This window comes from Manihot esculenta, chromosome 6 (assembly GCF_001659605.2).
Source record: "Manihot esculenta cultivar AM560-2 chromosome 6, M.esculenta_v8, whole genome shotgun sequence".
In the NCBI taxonomy this organism is placed as follows: domain Eukaryota; kingdom Viridiplantae; phylum Streptophyta; class Magnoliopsida; order Malpighiales; family Euphorbiaceae; genus Manihot; species Manihot esculenta.
In genome coordinates, this window is record NC_035166.2 from 4,870,468 (window position 1) to 4,888,234 (window position 17,767).

General features: G+C 37.1%; 2 protein-coding genes across 4 annotated transcripts in view; one reads left to right on the top strand and one right to left on the bottom strand.

Annotated features, from left to right (window-relative positions):
* Window positions 1-17,767, bottom strand: part of LOC110617564 (replication protein A 32 kDa subunit B) — a 40,039-nt gene that overhangs the window by 15,175 nt on the left and 7,097 nt on the right. The window lies entirely within an intron of this gene.
* Window positions 570-3,458, top strand: LOC122723832. Its single transcript, XM_043957718.1, has 4 exons — window positions 570-1,629; window positions 1,723-1,856; window positions 1,979-2,054; window positions 2,152-3,458. The coding sequence occupies exons 1-4, from the start codon at window positions 573-575 to the stop codon at window positions 3,225-3,227; spliced, it is 2,343 nt and encodes a 780-aa protein (XP_043813653.1). The 5' UTR covers window positions 570-572; the 3' UTR covers window positions 3,228-3,458.

Here is a 17,767-nt window from a genome sequence, read left to right on the forward strand (position 1 = left end):
CAACACCTACAGGGAAAAAAGGAGAACTGATTTGTAATTTCTGTGGGAGAAAAGTCACAGGTGGAATAACGAGATTGAAATTGCACTTGGCTAATATACCTGGTCAAATTGCTGGTCAAATTGCAGGTTGTCAGAAAGTTTCTTCCCAAGTTAAGAAGGATATGGCCGCTGTCCTGAAAGAATACGGATTAGCTAAAAAGGATAAAGAAAAAAGAGAAAGAGAATTAGAAGAAGAAATTATGAATATAAATAGAATCGAAGATGATGAAGAGGAGGAGGAGGAGGAGGAGGACATCGAAATGGAAATGGCGAGACGGGCGAGCATGAGACAGTTGGAAGAAGATGAATTTAGAAGGAGAACTGGATCTAGATTTGATGTTGGTGGTAGTAGCAGACAAGTGTTGGGTCGTTCTGCTACTACACGTGAGAGAGGTAGAGAAGCACAAAGATATGCAGAAGTATCTACACCGGCATCTCGGTTGGCTGCCAAAGAAGTTGAGATAGAGAGAAGCAGAGCTCAACAAAAGCAGCCAAAATTAAAAAGTAAATGGTTGAAGGCACAAAAGGAGAAAATGTTGAAAGCATTTGGAAATTTTGTTATACATAATAGACTTCCCTTCAGTATTGTTGAGTCACCGTGGACAAAACCACTTTTAAGAACAGCAGCAGAAATCGGGCCTAATGTATCTCCACCTAGTGCTTATGAAATTGCAGAAGTTTATTTGAAAAATGAGTACAATGAGATGAAAAAATATATAGCCTCATTTGATGGAATATGGAAGGAGAGGGGAGTTACCATAATGTGTGATGGTTGGAGTGGGCCAACACGTATGAGTATAGTAAATTTCCTTGTCTACTCAAACAGAGGCACAGTGTTCCACAAGTCTGTTGATGCATCCAATGTGGAGCATAAAGATGGAGAATACTATTTTAAAATCATGAAAGAAGTAGTGGAAGAAATTGGCCCTCAAAAAGTTGTCCAAGTGGTAACGGATAACGAAGCTGCCATTAAATTAGGAGGGAAGAAACTAATGGAGAAATTCCCTAATCTATATTGGACTGCTTGTAGTGCTCATTGTATTGATTTGATTTTGGAAGATATTGGAAAGAAGAAGAGTGTGAAAAAAATAATTGACCAAGCCAAGGTAATTACTCAATTTATTTATAATCATAATTGGGTAGTCAATTATATGAAGAAATTCACGGACAATAGAGATATTATTCGACCTGGCATCACTAGATTTGCCACAAACTTCATTGCTTTAGAGTCTATTGTCCGTTATAGGGTGGGGCTAAGGAATATGTTTGAATCGGAGCAATGGATAATGAGTAAATATGGGCAAGCAACAAGTGGTCCAGCGCATGAAGCCAAGAAAATTGTGCTTGGCTTAGGCAACGAAGGAAGAAACTTTTGGGAGAGGGCACAACAAATAATGAAAGTTCAAGAACCTCTCCTGAAGGTTTTAAGATTAGTTGATGGAGATGACAAGCCAACAATGGGATTTATATATGAGGCAATGGAGCGAGCAAAATTGGCTATTCAAAAAAATTGTAGAAGCTATTTGGAATATTGGAGAATAATTGATCATAGATGGAATTTTCAATTGCATCATGACTTACATGCCGCTGGTAAGAACATTATATTATAATTTGATAGTTTAGAAAGTTAAATTGTTAAATTAAAAGATAACTTATTATCTATCTTCATATTTTATTTTGCAGGATATTTTCTAAATCCTCAATATCAATATGGCCCACATGATATTGGAAATGATAATGAGATCATGTTGGGTCTCAAAAATGTGATTCAACGTCTAGAGGGGGATTTAGTAAATCAAGGAAAAGCATTAAATCAAGTAAGTAACAACTAACAAGCTAATTCTCAAGTGTTACTCCTATGTTAGTGTAGTTGAAGGCTTGAAGCTTGAACTGTTGCTTTTGAACTTGAAGTTAACTTACTGGAATTTGGAACATGTAGGCCCTACTTTTTCGGGACAAAATAGAGAGTTTTGGAACAGCTTTGGCGCAAAAGGCAATTAAGTTCACTAATCCAGGTACTAAGTTTATAAAATAAGTATAAATTATTTTTGTTCGTTCCTTTTTATATAGCTAAGTTCATCAAAATAATAAAAATTTTAAAATATTTTGCAGCTGAGTGGTGGATTAATTATGGAGAAAGTGCTCCTGAGTTGAGAAAAATTGCTATTAAAGTACTGAGCCAAACAACTTCAGCTTCAAACTGCGAGAGAAATTGGAGTACATTTTCTCTCATTCACACAAAGACAAGAAACAGATTGAAGTATCAAAAATTACATGCACTTGTCTTTGTGCACTACAACATGAGGCTGAAAATCAGAAATGTGACAAGAAAGAGCCAACAGGAGTTAGACAGGAGCTACGATCCAATTAATTTGGATTATATTTTTGAAGAAGATGATCCGTTAAACTCTTGGTTGGAGGAAAGGGAATCTCCATTGCTTGATGGGCAACCAAATCCATGGTTAGATGATGAAGAGGCGGGTAATGCTCCATCACAGTCTGAATCTGCCACTCAAACTCAAGGACAACAAGGTACTGCTGGTGATGATGATTCTTTTATTTTATCCAGCTCTAGTAGTGATGATGATGATGGTGGTGGTGATCAAGGTGGAGGAGGAACCACAGTTGAAGGAGGTGGTAGTCGTAGTTCACAAGATCCACCTAGTCAAACACAAAGTGGAATTAGAATTGCTTCTGAACCATCTCCGATGCGTACATATCAAAGATCACGAGGCTCTCATAGTTCTAGTACTGGTGGTGCTGAAACATCCCAAACAAGAGGTAAGGATGTTGCATATGAGGAGGAGGGGTCAATTGATTCATTAAATTATGGATACAACGCTGGCACGCATAATCCAAATTTTATGTATGGTGGTGGACCTGGTGGTAGCTCATCATCTGAAGATACTTCATCAAATTATGGGTTCCATGGCCAATTTAGAGGGGTGCCATATCCAACAAATTATCCTCCTACATATTCATATTACCCCTTATCAGGAGCAGAGTCAGCTTTATCATACCCTCAGCCAACTTATGGTGATCCTAATGATATTATGGGTGGTGGTTCTTTATTCAGTTTTGATCCACAACAATACTATCAACATCAGCAGCATCACCTTAATGATCAAAGCTCAGAGAGCCAAAGTCAAGACCAACAAGAACCTGCACGACGTTCTTTTTGGTGGTAGTGAGGTTGGTAATTTCCTATATGGCATTTAATTTAAGCTAAATAGTAATATATTTGATATATTTATGTTTATTATATATTTGTATACATTGTTCTGAATTAAATCTATTGATATCATATCATTTTATGAACTTTGCAAATTGATTTGAAAAATTTGCGTAGCGCCAGGCCGTTACCGTTACGTTACGGCTGTTACAGACCTGTTTCCGTTATCCGCGATCGCGATTTAAAACCATGGACCCAACACTTGTCTGCTACTACCACCAACATCAAATCTAGATCCAGTTCTCCTTCTAAATTCATCTTCTTCCAACTGTCTCATGCTCGCCATTTCCATTTCGATGTCCTCCTCCTCTTCATCATCTTTGATTCTATTTATATTCATAATTTATTCTTCTAATTCTCTTTCTCTTTTTTCTTTATCCTTTTTAGCTAATTGGTATTCTTTCAGGACAGCGGCCATATCCTTCTTAACTTGGGAAGAAACTTTCCGACAACCTGCAATTTGACCAGGTATGTTAGCCAAGTCCAACTTCAATCTTGTTATTCCACCTGTGACTTTTCTCCCACAGAAATTACAAATCAGTTCTCCTTTTTCCCCTGTAGGTGTTGCAAACTTCCACCTAATATCTTCACTTGGTTTACCACCCCCTTGAGTAGAACCAGAACCACTTCCACGAGGCATTTTCAATACAAATATTTAATAACTGTTCATAAAAATTAAAAGATATCAAATGTCAAATACATGGAAGGCAAATATTTTTTTTCATAACTAATATTTTAATTTTAACCTAACTCCATACGTTAATTTCTATTTAACACAAATTATATAAATATGAAATTTTTAATTGTCAAACTACAAGTCTTATTCTACCACTATTAATTTAACTCAAAACTAACACTTTAATCAATAAAAATTAAACAAAAAAAAAATACAACAACTAAAAATAATTTAATTTCATAATAATTTCTGAAAAATAGTCTAAACTAAACTAACAAAAACCATATAATTCATAAATCGGACAAATTAATAGTCTCAAAGTATATTTTTAACTCAAAACTACAAATTTAATCTACAAAATTTTTTAAAAAAAAAATACAGCAGCTCTTATTCCTCTGAATTCTGAAAGTAAAAATACACTATTAATTTAACTTAAATCTAACACTTTAATCCACAAAAGTGAAACAAAAATAAAATACAGCAACTAAAATTAATTTAATTTCATAATAATTTTTGAAAAATAGTCTAAACTAACAAAAACCATACAATCTTTATAGATCGGACAAATTAATAGCTCAAAGTATATTTTTAACCCAAAACTACAAATTTAATCTACAAAAATTAAACAAAAAAAATACAGCAACTCTGAATTCTGAAAGTAAAAATACACAGAAATATTAACTCACCTTTTAAAAGAAATTGCCTTGAAATTAGGTAGTTAATGGTAGATTTAAGCTTGTAATTGTAAATGAGAAATGTTTAGGGAAGCATGAGATTGAGATATTTGAGAGAAAAGGAAGAGAAAGTTGGAAATTTTAGTTGCAAAATGAGTATCTGGGTTTCTACTGTGTTGGTTGCTGGAGAAGAGGGACAAAAGTGGTCAAATTCAATGCATAGCTGGCCTGAATATATTCTCTGAAATTCTGAATTTTGTGTTGGGATAAAGTAATGGCCGTTACCGTTACAACACTGTCAGTAACAGCCGTTACGGACGCAATTCAAGGGGGGCCGTTGGGTAACGGCCTAACGGGTAACGGCCCCCCTTGATACCGTTACATAACGGAACGGCCGTTATTTAATACCCTGTTTGGAGCTATCTTTTTTTTGTGAGACTTTTCTAAACCTCATCAAATGGCAATCACATCAATCTCTAAGAAAACCATTTGTGCCTGCAGAAGACCATGCGAGACTCACCAATTGAAGAATTTTGGAAAAATTTTGAATATTCTTGTATTTCACTCTTAATCTTTACAATTGGTTTACATGACTATTTATACACAAAGAATTATATCTAAGCAGGAAGCAAATAATCAAATAATAATTACAGAGATAATTAAGGATCCTAATCAAATCAAATCATATCCTTAGAATCAGTTAGGATCAGCAAATAAGTCAACACTCCCCCTCAAGTTGGTGCAAAGATGTCGCACATGCCCAACTTGCAAATTAGATTGTGGTAGATCTTGTTGTTGAGCCCTTTAATAATCACATCCGCAAGTTGTCCAGTAGAAGTCACATGAACTAAGCTTAAGACACCGTCTGTTAATTTTTCTTTAATAAAGTGCTGATCAATTTTAATGTGCTTTGTCCGGTCATGTTGGACTAGATTTTGTGCTATACTTATAGCAGCTTTATTATCACAATACAAAGTTATCTTGTCTCTCTCGGGCAACCTCAACTCCTTCAATAACTTCTGCAACCATAAGAGTTCACACACACCTTGGGCCATTGCTCTGTATTCTGCTTCAGCACTTGACCGAGCAACAATACTTTGTTTTTTGCTCCTCCAGGTGACAAGGTTCCCTCCCACAACTGTGCAGTAGCCAGAGGTGGATCTCCTGTCATCGAGAGATCCTGCCCAATCTGCATCTGCAAAAGTTTCAACTCGAAGGTGACCATGTTTGGAGTAAATAAACTCTTTCCCTAGCGCAGACTTTAGGTATCTCAAGATGCGAAGTACAGCCTGCATATGAGTCTCGCGAGGGTCATGCATGAATTCGCTGACTAAGCTAATAGCATAGGCTATATCCGGTCGAATGTGTGAGAGATAAATCAATCTTCCTACCAATCTCCGGTGTCTTCCAATATCCACGGACTCACCAGTTCCTGCTTTCAGCTTGTGATTACTTTCAATAGGAGATTCTGTTGGTTTGCACCCCATCATACCAGTTTCTTCCAAAAAATTCAGAATGTACTTTTTTGGGGAGATGAAAATTCCTTTTTCTAATCTAGCCACCTCGATACCTAGGAAATATTGCAATTTTCCTAGATCTTTAATTTCAAATTCCTGAGCCAACAACCTCTTTAGTTTAGCCATTTCCTCTTTGTCATCCCATGTCACCACTATATCATCAACATACACAATAAGAAGGGTAATCTTACCCTTGTGATGTTTAATAAACAGAGTGTGATCAACATTGCTTTGTTGGTAACCAAAGGACATCATGGCTCTGCTAAACCTGTCAAACCAAGCTCTGGGAGATTGTTTTAGCCCATACAAAACCTTTTTTAACCTGCACACCTTTCCTTGTGTCTTTTCATCAGCAAACCCAGAAGGAATTTCCATGAACACTTCTTCCTCTAAATCTCCATGGAGGAAAGCATTCTTCACATCAAACTATTGCAAGTCCCAATCCAAATTGGCTGCGCAAGATAACAGAACTCTGATTGAGTTCATTTTTGCAACTGGGGCAAATGTCTCTTGGTAACAGGGTATTAAATAACGGCCGTTACGTATTAAATAACGGCCGTTATGTAACAGTATCAAGGGAGGCCGTTACCCGTTAGGCCGTTACCCAACAGCCCCCCTTGAATTGTGTCCGTAACGGCCGTTACCGACAGTGATGTAACGGTAACGGCCGTTACTTTATCCCAACACAAAATTCAGATTTCAGAGAATATATTCAGATTTTAGAAACCAGCTATGCATTGAATTTGACCACTTTTGTCCCTCTTCTCCAGCAAGCAGCACAACAGAAAGCCTCATTTTGCAACTAAAATTTCCAACTTTCTCTTCCTTTTATCTCAAATATCTCAATCTCAAGCTTCCCTAAACATTTCTCATTTACAATTACAAGCTTAAATCTACCATTAACTACTTCATTTCAAGGCAATTTCTTCTAAAAGGTGAGTTAATATTTCTGTGTACTTTTACTTTCAGAGTTGCTATATATTTTTATTTTTAATTTTTGTAGATTAAATTTGTAGTTTTGAGTTAAAAATATATTTTGAGCTATTAATTTGTCTGATCTATAAAGATTGTATGGTTTTTATTAGTTTAGACTATTTTTCCGAAATTATTATAAAATTAAATTAATTTTAGTTGCTGTATTTTTTTGTTTCATTTTTGTGAATTAAAGAGTTAGATTTGAGTTAAATTAATAGTGTATTTTTACTTTCAGAATTCAGAGGAATCAGAGCTGCTGTATTTTTTTTTTAATTTTTGTAGATTAAATTTGTAGTTTTGAGTTAAAAATATACTTTGAGGCTATTAATTTGTCCGATCTGTAAATTGTATGGTTTTGTTAGTTTAGACTATTTATCAGAAATTATTATGAAATTAAATTATTTTTAGTTGCTGAATTTTTTTTTTTGTTTAATTTTTGGGGATTAAAGTATGAGTTTTAAGTTAAATTAATAGTGGTAGACTAAAACTTGTAGTTTGACAATTAAAAATTTCATATTTATATAATTTGTGTTAAATAGAAATTAATGTATGGAGTTAGGTTAAAATTAAAATATTAGTTATGAAAAAAAATATTTTCCTTCCATGTATTTGATATTTGATATCTTTTAATTTTTATGAACAGTTATTAAATATTTGTATTGAAAATGCCTTGTGGAAGTGGTTCTGGTTTTACTCAAGGGGGTGGTAAATCAAGTGATGATATTGGGTGGAAGTTTGCAACACCTACAGGGAAAATAGGAGAACTAATTTATAATTTCTGTGGGAGAAAAGTCACAGGTGGAATAACAAGATTGAAGTTGCACTTGGCTAACATACCTGGTCAAATTGCAGGTTGTCAAAAAGTTTCTTCCCAAGTTAAGAAGGATATGGCCGCTGTCTTGAAAGAATACCAATTAGCTAAAAAGGATAAAGAAAAAAGAGAAAGAGAATTAGAAGAAGAAATTATGAATATAAATAGAATTGAAGATGATGAAGAGGAGGAGGACATCGAAATGGAAATGGCGAGACGGGCAAGCATGAGACAGTTGGAAGAAGATGAATTTAGAAGGAGAACTGGATCTAGATTTGATATTGGTGGTAGTAGCAGACAAGTATTGGGTCGTTCTGCTACTACATGTGAGAGAGTTAGAGAAGTACAAAGATATGCAGAAGTATCTACACCGGCATCTCGGTTGGCTGCCACAGAAGTTGAGATAGAGAGAAGCAGAGCCCAACAAAAGCAGCCAAAGTTAAAAACTAAATGGTTGAAGACACAGAAGGAGAAAATGTGAGTCACCGTGGACAAAGCCACTTTTAAGAACAGCAGCAGAAATCGGGCCTAATGTATCTCCACTAGTGCTTATGAAATTGCAAAAGTTTATCTGAAAAATGAGTACAATGAGATGAAAAAATATATAGCATCATTTGATGGAATATGGAAGGACAGGGGAGTTACTATAATGTGTGATGGTTGGAGTGGGCCAACACGTACGAGTATAGTAAATTTCCTTGTCTACTCAAACAGAGGCACAGTGTTCCACAAGTCTGTTGATGCATCCAATGTGGAACAAAAAGATGGAGAATACTATTTTAAAATTATGAAAGAAGTAATGGAAGAAATAGGCCCTCAAAAAGTTGTCCAAGTGGCAACGGACAACGAAGCTGCCATTAAATTAGGAGGGAAGAAACCGATGGAGAAATTCCCTAATCTATATTGGACTGCTTGTAGTGCTCATTGTATTGATTTGATTTTGGAAGATATTGGAAAGAAGAAGAATGTGAAAAAAATAATTGACCAAGCCAAGGTAATTACCCAATTTATTTATAATCATAATTGGGTAGTCAATTATATGAAGAAATTCACGGACAATAGAGATATTATTCGACCTGGCATCACTAGATTTGCCACAAATTTCATTGCTTTAGAGTCTATTATTCGTTATAGGGTGGGGCTAAGGAATATGTTCGAATCGGAGCAATGGATGATGAGTAAATATGGACAAGCAACAAGTGGTCCAGCGTATGAAGCAAAGAAAATTGTACTTGGCTTAGGCAGCGAAGGAAGAAACTTTTGGGAGAGGGCACAGCAAATAATGAAAGTTCAAGAACCTCTCCTGAAGGTTTTAAGATTAGTTGATGGGGATGACAAGCCAACAATGGGATTTATATATGAGGCAATGGAGCGAGCAAAGTTGGCTATTCAAAAAAATTCCAGAAGCTATTTGGAATATTGGAGAATAATCGATCATAGATGGAATTGTCAATTGCATCATGACTTACATGCCGCTGGTAAGAACATTGTATTATAATTTGATAGTTTAGAAAATTAAATTGTTAAATTAAGAGATAACTTATTATCTATCTTCATATTTTATTTTGCAAGTATTTTCTAAATCCTCAATCTCAATATGGCCCACATGATATTGGAAATGATAATGAGATCATGTTGGGTCTAAAAAATGAGGTTCAACGTCTAGAGGGGGATTTAGTAAATCAATGAAAAGCATTCAATCAAGTAAATAACAAGCTAATTCTCAAGTGTTACTATGTTTGTGTAGTTGAAGGCTTGAAGCTTGAACTATTACTTTTGAACTTGAAGTTAACTTACTGGAATTTGGAACATGTAGGCCTTACTTTTTCGGGACAAAATAGAGAGTTTTGTAACAGATTTGGCGCAAAAAGCAATTAAGTTCACTAATCCAAGTACTAAGTTTATAAAATAAGTATAAATTATTTTTGTTCATTCATTTTTATACAACTACGTTCATTAAAATAATAAAAATTTAAAAATATTTTGCAGCTGAGTGGTGGATTAATTATGGAGAAAGTGCTCCTGAGTTGAGAAAAATCGCTATTAAAGTACTGAGTCAAACAACTTCGGCTTCAAACTGCGAGAGAAATTGGAGCACATTTTCTCTCATTCACACAAAGACAAGAAACAAATTGAAGTATCAAAAATTACATGCACTTGTCTTTGTGCACTACAACATGAGGCTGAAAATTAGAAATGAGACAAGACAAAGCCAACAGGAGTTAGACAGGAGTTACAATCCAATTAATTTGGATTATATTTTTGAAGAAGATGATCTGTTAAACTCTTGGTTGGAGGAAAGGGAATCTCCATTGCTTGATGGGCAACCAAATCCATGGTTGGATGATGAAGAGGCGGGTAATGCTCCATCACAGTCTGAATCTGCCACTCAAACTCAAGGACAACAAGGTGGTGCTGGTGATGATGATTCTTTTATTTTATCCAGCTCTAGTAGTGATGATGATGGTGGTGGTGGTGATCAAGGAGAAGGAACCACAGTTGAAGGAGGTGGTAGTCGTAGTTCACAAGATCCACCTAGTCAAAGACAAAGTGGAATTAGAATTGCTTCTGAACCATCTCCAATGCGTACATATCAAAGATCAAGAGGCTCTCATAGTTCTGGTACTGGTGGTGCTGAAACATCCCAAACAAGGGGTAAGAGTGTTGCATATGAGGAGGAGTCAATTGATTCATTAAATTATGGATACGACACTGGCACGTATAATCCAAATTTTATGTATAGTGGTGGACCTGGTGGTAGCTCATCATATGAAGATACTTCATCAAATTATAGGTTCCATGGCCAATTTAAAGGGGTGTCATATCCAACAAATTATCCTCCAGCATATTCATATTACCCCTTATCAGGAGCAGAGTCAGCTTTATCATACCCTCAGCCAACTTATGGTGATCCTAATGATATCATGGGTGGTGGTTCCTTATTCAGTTTTGATCCACAGCAATACTATCAACATCAGCAGCATCACCTTAATGATCAAAGCTCAGCAAGCCAAAGTCAAGACCAACAAGAACCTGCACGATGTTCTTTTTTGTGGTAGTGAGGTTGGTAATTTCCTATATGATATTTAATTTAAGCTAAATAGTATATATTTGATATATTTATGTTTATTATATATTTGTATACATTGTTTTGAATTAAATCTATTGATATCATATCATTTTATGAACTTTGCAAATTGATTTGAAAAATTTGCATAGCGCCAGGCCGTTACCGTTACGTTACGGCTGTTACAGACCTGTTTCCGTTACCCGCGACCACGGCCGCAATTGTGATTTAAAACCATGCTTGGTAATCCACTCCATAGGTTTGGGTGAATCTTTTAGCAACCAATCTGGCCTTAAATTGTTCAATTGTGCCATCAGCTTTGTGTTTCACTGTGAATACCCATTTACAGCCAACGAGTTTCTTCCCAGGTGGGAGAGTGACAAGCTCCCAGGTTTCATTTTTAGCCAATACTTTCATCTCTTCAATCATTGCTTCTTTCCATTTAGGATCTGCAAGAGCTTTCTTCCAATCCTGTGGAATAGACACAGAGGAAATAGACAAGGCAAAGGCTCTATAGGAAGGAGACAAGGATTCATAAGAAACAAAGTTAGAAATAGGGTGTTTAGTACAAGATTTGACCCCTTTTCTTTGTGCATTAGGTTTATCTAAGTCATTTGAGCATTCAAGAGTTGTGGGTAACTCACTAGAAGAAGATTCTTGACTCTGAGTAGACTGCATAATGGCTTCATCTGCCTTGTCTCTCCTCGAATACCTTCTCAAATTTGACTTGTACAAACGACCAATTCTCTCTCCCTGATTGGACATCTCCCCCCTGTCTACTAGAACTCACTCTCTAGTTGAGTCATATCATTCAGAATCACCGAATTCGGGATCACCTCTTCTTGCTCATTATTCTCCCCCTGAAGAGGTGAGTAGGCGGTACTGAAGTAGGGTTCAGTTTCTCGGAAGGTAACATCCATACTGACTAAGTATTTCCTAGAGAGAGGGTGATAACACTTGTATCCTTTCTGTGTTGAAGAATACCCAACAATTCACACATTTAAGTGCCTTGGGGTCCAATTTCCCTGCCATCCTAGTATGGACAAAACAAATACACCCAAATACTTTTGGTGGAACAACATATGAATTCTTCCCTTGTAGAACCGCCAAAGGACTCATAAAGTCAAGGGTCTTGAGAGGCATTCTATTGATAAGATAAGCAGATGCAAGAATTGCATCTCCCCAATATGCTTTGGGTAGATTCATAATGAACATAAGAGATCGAGCTACCTCCAATAGATGCCTATTTTTCCTCTTAGCAACGCCATTTTGAGTACAAGGACAACTAGTCTGGTGTATTATCCCATTACTCTCCAAATAAGCAGAAAAGCTGCTATCCATGTATTCTCTTCCATTGTCAGTTCTCAAAATTTTCACCTTAGTATCAAATTGAGTACAAAACATCTTATGAAATGATTGAAAACAAGAAAAGACGTCACTTTTAGCTTTAATCAGATAGACCCAAGTCATTCGAGTGCAACAATCAATAAAGGTGACAAACCATCGATTACCAGATAAGGAGACAGTTTGAGTAGGTCCCCAAACATCAGAATGAATAGTTGCAAAAGGAATTTGACTTTTATTATGACTCAAAGGATAGGATATTCTAGTGTGTTTAGCATACTCACAAGCATCACAAAATAAAGAGTCAAACTGAGTTTTAGCAAACAAATTAGGATAAAGTTTTTCTAAGACAAAAAATGATGGATGCCCTAACCGCCTATGCCACTGTATTATTTCATGATTAACATCCTTATTTTCTCCAAAACAGGCTTGAAATATTGAAGAACCTGGATCACCCTCCAACATGTATAAGCCATCATGCAACCTACCATTGCCAATCCTCTTCCCCGTGCAAAGATCCTGAATAATACAATGATCAGAAAAGAATTCAATTTTACAGTTAAGGGCATTGGTGATAACACTGACAGATAAAAGGTTGATAGGAAAGTGGGAAACATGAAGGACAAATGATAATTTAATGTTGGATGTACAAATAACAGAACCTGTTCCGGATATGGGAGTAAAAGAGCCATCAGCAATTCTGACACTAACTTTGGTTAGAGAAGGAGAATAATTGAGAAAGCCTTTAGAAGAGCCTGTTATATGTCTATTCGCACCAGAATCGATAATCCATGGAACATTATTAAAAGATGAAGCATTACCTGACTTTACAAAATTAGATGTGGCACCGAAGGACGAGTAATCAGAGTTGGGAATCAAGACTCTTTTACCTTATGCCATGGTAAAGATTTATGAACCGTGAAAGAATAGAAGGTACCCAAGGTTGTACACAAGAGAGCCCAATCGATTCACCAAAAGACTAGATAGCGGCACGGGAAGGTCGGAAAGATGGTCGAAATCATCGCCGGAGTGAACGGAGCGGCAAAGCAACGTCAGGCAATTGGTCACACGCCGGGAAGGAGAGGCGCGTGAGCCTCACGTGCGGGCTTTTTCGGCGTCGGAGCTGGGCGATCGGCTAGCGACAGTCCTGGTGCCAGCGGTGAGAGGAGGAAAGGCTCCTAGATGGGTTAGTATCAAAAAAGGTAGATCTAGGGTTTTGAAACCCTAAAGAGGAAAAAATTGAATTTCAATCCTAAAATCTAGAAAGAGCTCTAATACCATGAAAAATTTTGGGAAAATTTAGACAATTCTTATATTTCACTCTTAATTTTTACAATTGGTTTATATGAGTATTTATACACAAAGAATTATATCTAAACAGGAAGAATATAATCAAATAATAATTACAGAGATAATTAAGGATCCTAATCAAATCAAATCATATCCCTAGAATCAGTTAGGATCAGCAAATAAATCAACAGTTACTTTTATTGATTGCTTATTTGATAAAGGCAAAAAGTAATATGGTTTCTTGCTTTCAATCTTTTCACAAGATGATTTGTACTCAATTTAATACTAAGATAAAAGTTTTGAGAATGGATAATAATACAGAGTATATAGATAGCCCTTTTTTGCTTTTTTTGCTTATCTGGAATCTAATGGGATACTGAATCAAACTAGTTATCTTTACACTAGTGCCCAAAATGGTGTTGCTGAAAGAAAAAATAGGCACTTGTTGAAAGTAACCCGATCTCTCCTTTTCACCATGAACCTTCCAAAAACCTATTGGGGAGATACAGTCTTAGCTACAGCTTATCTCATTAATAAAATGTCTCTCAAAGCTCTTACCTTTAAAAGCCCTTTAGAGGTGCTACAAGGAAAAATGCTCATATTGTACCATCAAAGTGTTACGTATCAGAGGAAAAGGCATAAGAATAGGGCAGGGTAAGCACTGTAATTGGAGGGAAAAGTTGTTAGAGATAGTTATAACTGCTGAAGTAGTTAGAGCAGTTATTTTAGGAGAGAAATCTTTTATAAAAAGGGGTTGAAACTATGTACAAAGGCATTGAGAATTCTTGAAGAGCCATTAATAATTCTCTCCTTTCTCTCTCTCTCTCTCTCTCTCTCTCTCCTCTTTGTTCCTATTCTTCTATCTCTCTTTCTATTTTCTATTCTCACAATATTCGGAGTTAGGGTTTCCTACCTAACATTAGTATCAGAGCAGGTTCAAAGGTGGGCATCGATTGCGAACTGGTTCTTTGAAGATCGCAAGCATGGCGCGATCAGTAGTGGTGGGGCCAAATGCAGTCAAATTGGCGAAATTGGAAGATCAAGTCAGAATTCTCCACGGAGATTCTCGCGAAACACAAAAAGATGTAGAAAGAGTAAGAGTGGATCTTAAAGAATTGCAGAAGGAAGTTGGTAGAGTAAACAAGAATATTGCAGAATCAAGGCAATCCATTGTGGAAAAATTGACTGCTGTTATGGCAAAAATGTGGGCTACTAAGGGTAAAGAAAGCGGTTCTGTTGAGAAAATCGATGAGAAGTGGGGAAAATAACAATCTTGGAAGTAAATATTCCACAGGGATCTTGGGGAAAGGAATATTACCAGTTCCAAAGGAATCGGGGATTGGTCGGGATGGAGGTGCTAGCAGCTCCACTTCTGTGGAATTCGAAACTCGAAAGGATGCTGCCAAAAATTGAGTTGATTACTTTTGAAGGGGGTGACCCAAGAGTTTGGCTTAGGAAATGCAGCAAATACTTTGAAGTTTATGAGGTGCCAAATAAAAAAAAAGGTAAGCATAGCAAGCCTTTATTTGATGGGTAAGGCCGATTCTTGGTACCATAACTGGGTTAGAGGAAGAAGTAATCAGTCTTGGGAAGAATTTGAGGCTGATCTATGTAGAAGGTTTGGAGAGAAAGGATTAGAAGATGTTGAAGAATTTATGAAAATGAGACAAGAAGATAAGTTTGAGGATATAAGGGTGAGAATGGAAAGATTCACACCTGCTTTGGAGGAAAATTACTTCTTGTCAGGATTCATTGGAGGCCTTAAGGATGAAATCAGACCTATGGTAAGAATGTTGAGACCTACCAATCTTGCTCATGTATTTGAGATTGCAAGGTTGCAAGAGCAGCTGCTGCACAGCAATGAGAAACCTGCCTTAGCCTCAAAATCCACATTCACCTTCTATAAAAATACTTCCAATTCCAATACATTAACCCTCAATCACTGACTTATAAAACGGCTCAGCTACACCATAATTTTCCCTATACCACCAAACCCCTAAATGAGAGCACAATCTTCAAAAGTGCCTCAAATGTCCCCACTAAACCTTACTCCACGACTAGAACAGCTATGGCTTCAGCCCCAATGGTGTCACTTCCAGATTTCGTACAGTCCTTTGTTATAGAGACAGATGCAAGCAACAATGGCATGGGAGCTGCCCTCCAACAAAATGGCCACCCACTTGCATACATTTCCAAGGCTTTTGGCCTTAGAACGCAAGCTCTCTCTGTGTATGAAAAAGAACTATTGGCCATTACATATGCTACCTCTAAATGGAGGCACTAATTGGAGCAAGGAAATTTTTTTATCAAGACCGATCATGAAAGTATTAAGCATCTCCTTGAGCAAAGACTCCACACTAGTTTACAGCAAAAAGGTATCTCTAAGTTGTTAGGTTAGATTATAAGATACTCTACAGAAAGGGGGTTTAGAACAAAGCTGCGGATGCTCTATCAAGAAGAGGACATAACCCTGAGGATGGAATATATGCCATGCATTCGGTGATAGTGCCAACATGGAAATCACAGCTGCTCCTTATTTATGACAAAGATGCTAAGGCTACTGAGTTGATAACACAGCTTTCCCTAGATCCTAAAGCCCATGATAAGTACCAATTGAAGGAAGGATTGTTGTACCATGCGAGGAAGCTGTATGTGGGAAGTACAGGGAAACTGAGGCAGATGCTGGTGGATCAATACCATAATAGTGTTTTTTGGGGGCATTCAGACATCAATAACACTTATGTGAGGAGGCTTCACAAGCACTTCTTTTGGCCTGGCATGCACTCAACAGTATTAAAATGGGTGCAATAGTGTGCAACTTGTGCTCAATGTAAAGGAGAAACAATAGCCAGCCCCTGGACTTTTACAGCTCTTACCAATTCCCAATCAAAGTTGGCAGCATCTCACAATGGACTTCATAGAAAAACTCCCTAAATCTAGTGGCAAGGATACGTTAATGGTAGTAGTCTGCAGATATACCAAGTATGCCCACTTTCTTGCTCTGTCACACCCATTCACGGCTACCATAGTGGCCCAGGTTTTTCTGGATAACATTTACAAGTTGCATGGAGGCCCATTGTCCATAGTTTCTGATAGAGATAAAGTTTTTACAAATCTCTTTTGGAAGGAATTTTTCAAGGCCTTAGGCACTTCATTAACTTATAGCAGTGCCTACCACCCTCAAACAAATGGCCAAACAAAGAGACTAAACCAGTGCGTAGAAGCATATTTGAGGTGCATGTGCCATCAGCAACCTAAGCATTGGATTAAGTGGGTACCTATGGCAAAATGGTGGTATAATTCTTCCTATCATAGTGCCATCTAAATGACATCATTTGAGGCTTTATATGGATATTATCCTCCTGCTTTGCCGGCTATCCTACCAGCAGAATCTCCAATGCAAGCAGTAGCTGAGTTCTTCACTCAAAGGTAGCACATACATGATCTGCTTAAGTCCAACTTGGAGCAAGCCAGGAATAGGATGAAACAACAAGATTATAAGAGAAGAAGTGTGAGGGAATTCCAAGAAAGAGATTGGGTATACCTTCAATTGCAGCCGTATAGACAAACCTCATTGGCACTAAGAAAGAATTTAAAGTTGGCTGCCAAGTACTATGGGCCTTACCAGGTGTTGAAAAGAGTGGGAAAAGTAGCATACCAGCTTCAATTGCCGGAAAACACTTCCATACACCCTGTATTCCATGTATTGTTACTCAAGAGGAAATTAGGAGATACCGTAGTACCTCAAACTCAATTACCTACAATGGTGGAGGAAGAAGTACCGGTGGCTCCTGTTGCTGTACTCAAGACCAAGACTATTGAAAGAGATGGTCAATCTGTTAACCAGGACCTAATTCAACGGACCAATCTCACTGCTGAGGAAGCCACATGGGAAGAGAGGGCCTTCATCCAAGCTCAATTCCCTGAATTTCGGCATCCTTGGGGACAAGAATGCCTTAATAGAGGGGGTATTGTTACGTATCAGAGGAAAAGGTATAAGAATAGGGCGGGGTAAGCACTGTAATTTGAGGGAAAAGTTGTTAGAGATAGTTATAACCGCTGAAGTAGTTAGAGCAGTTATTTTAGGAGAGAAATCTTGTATAAAAAGGGGCCGAAACTATGTACAGAGGCATTGAGAATTC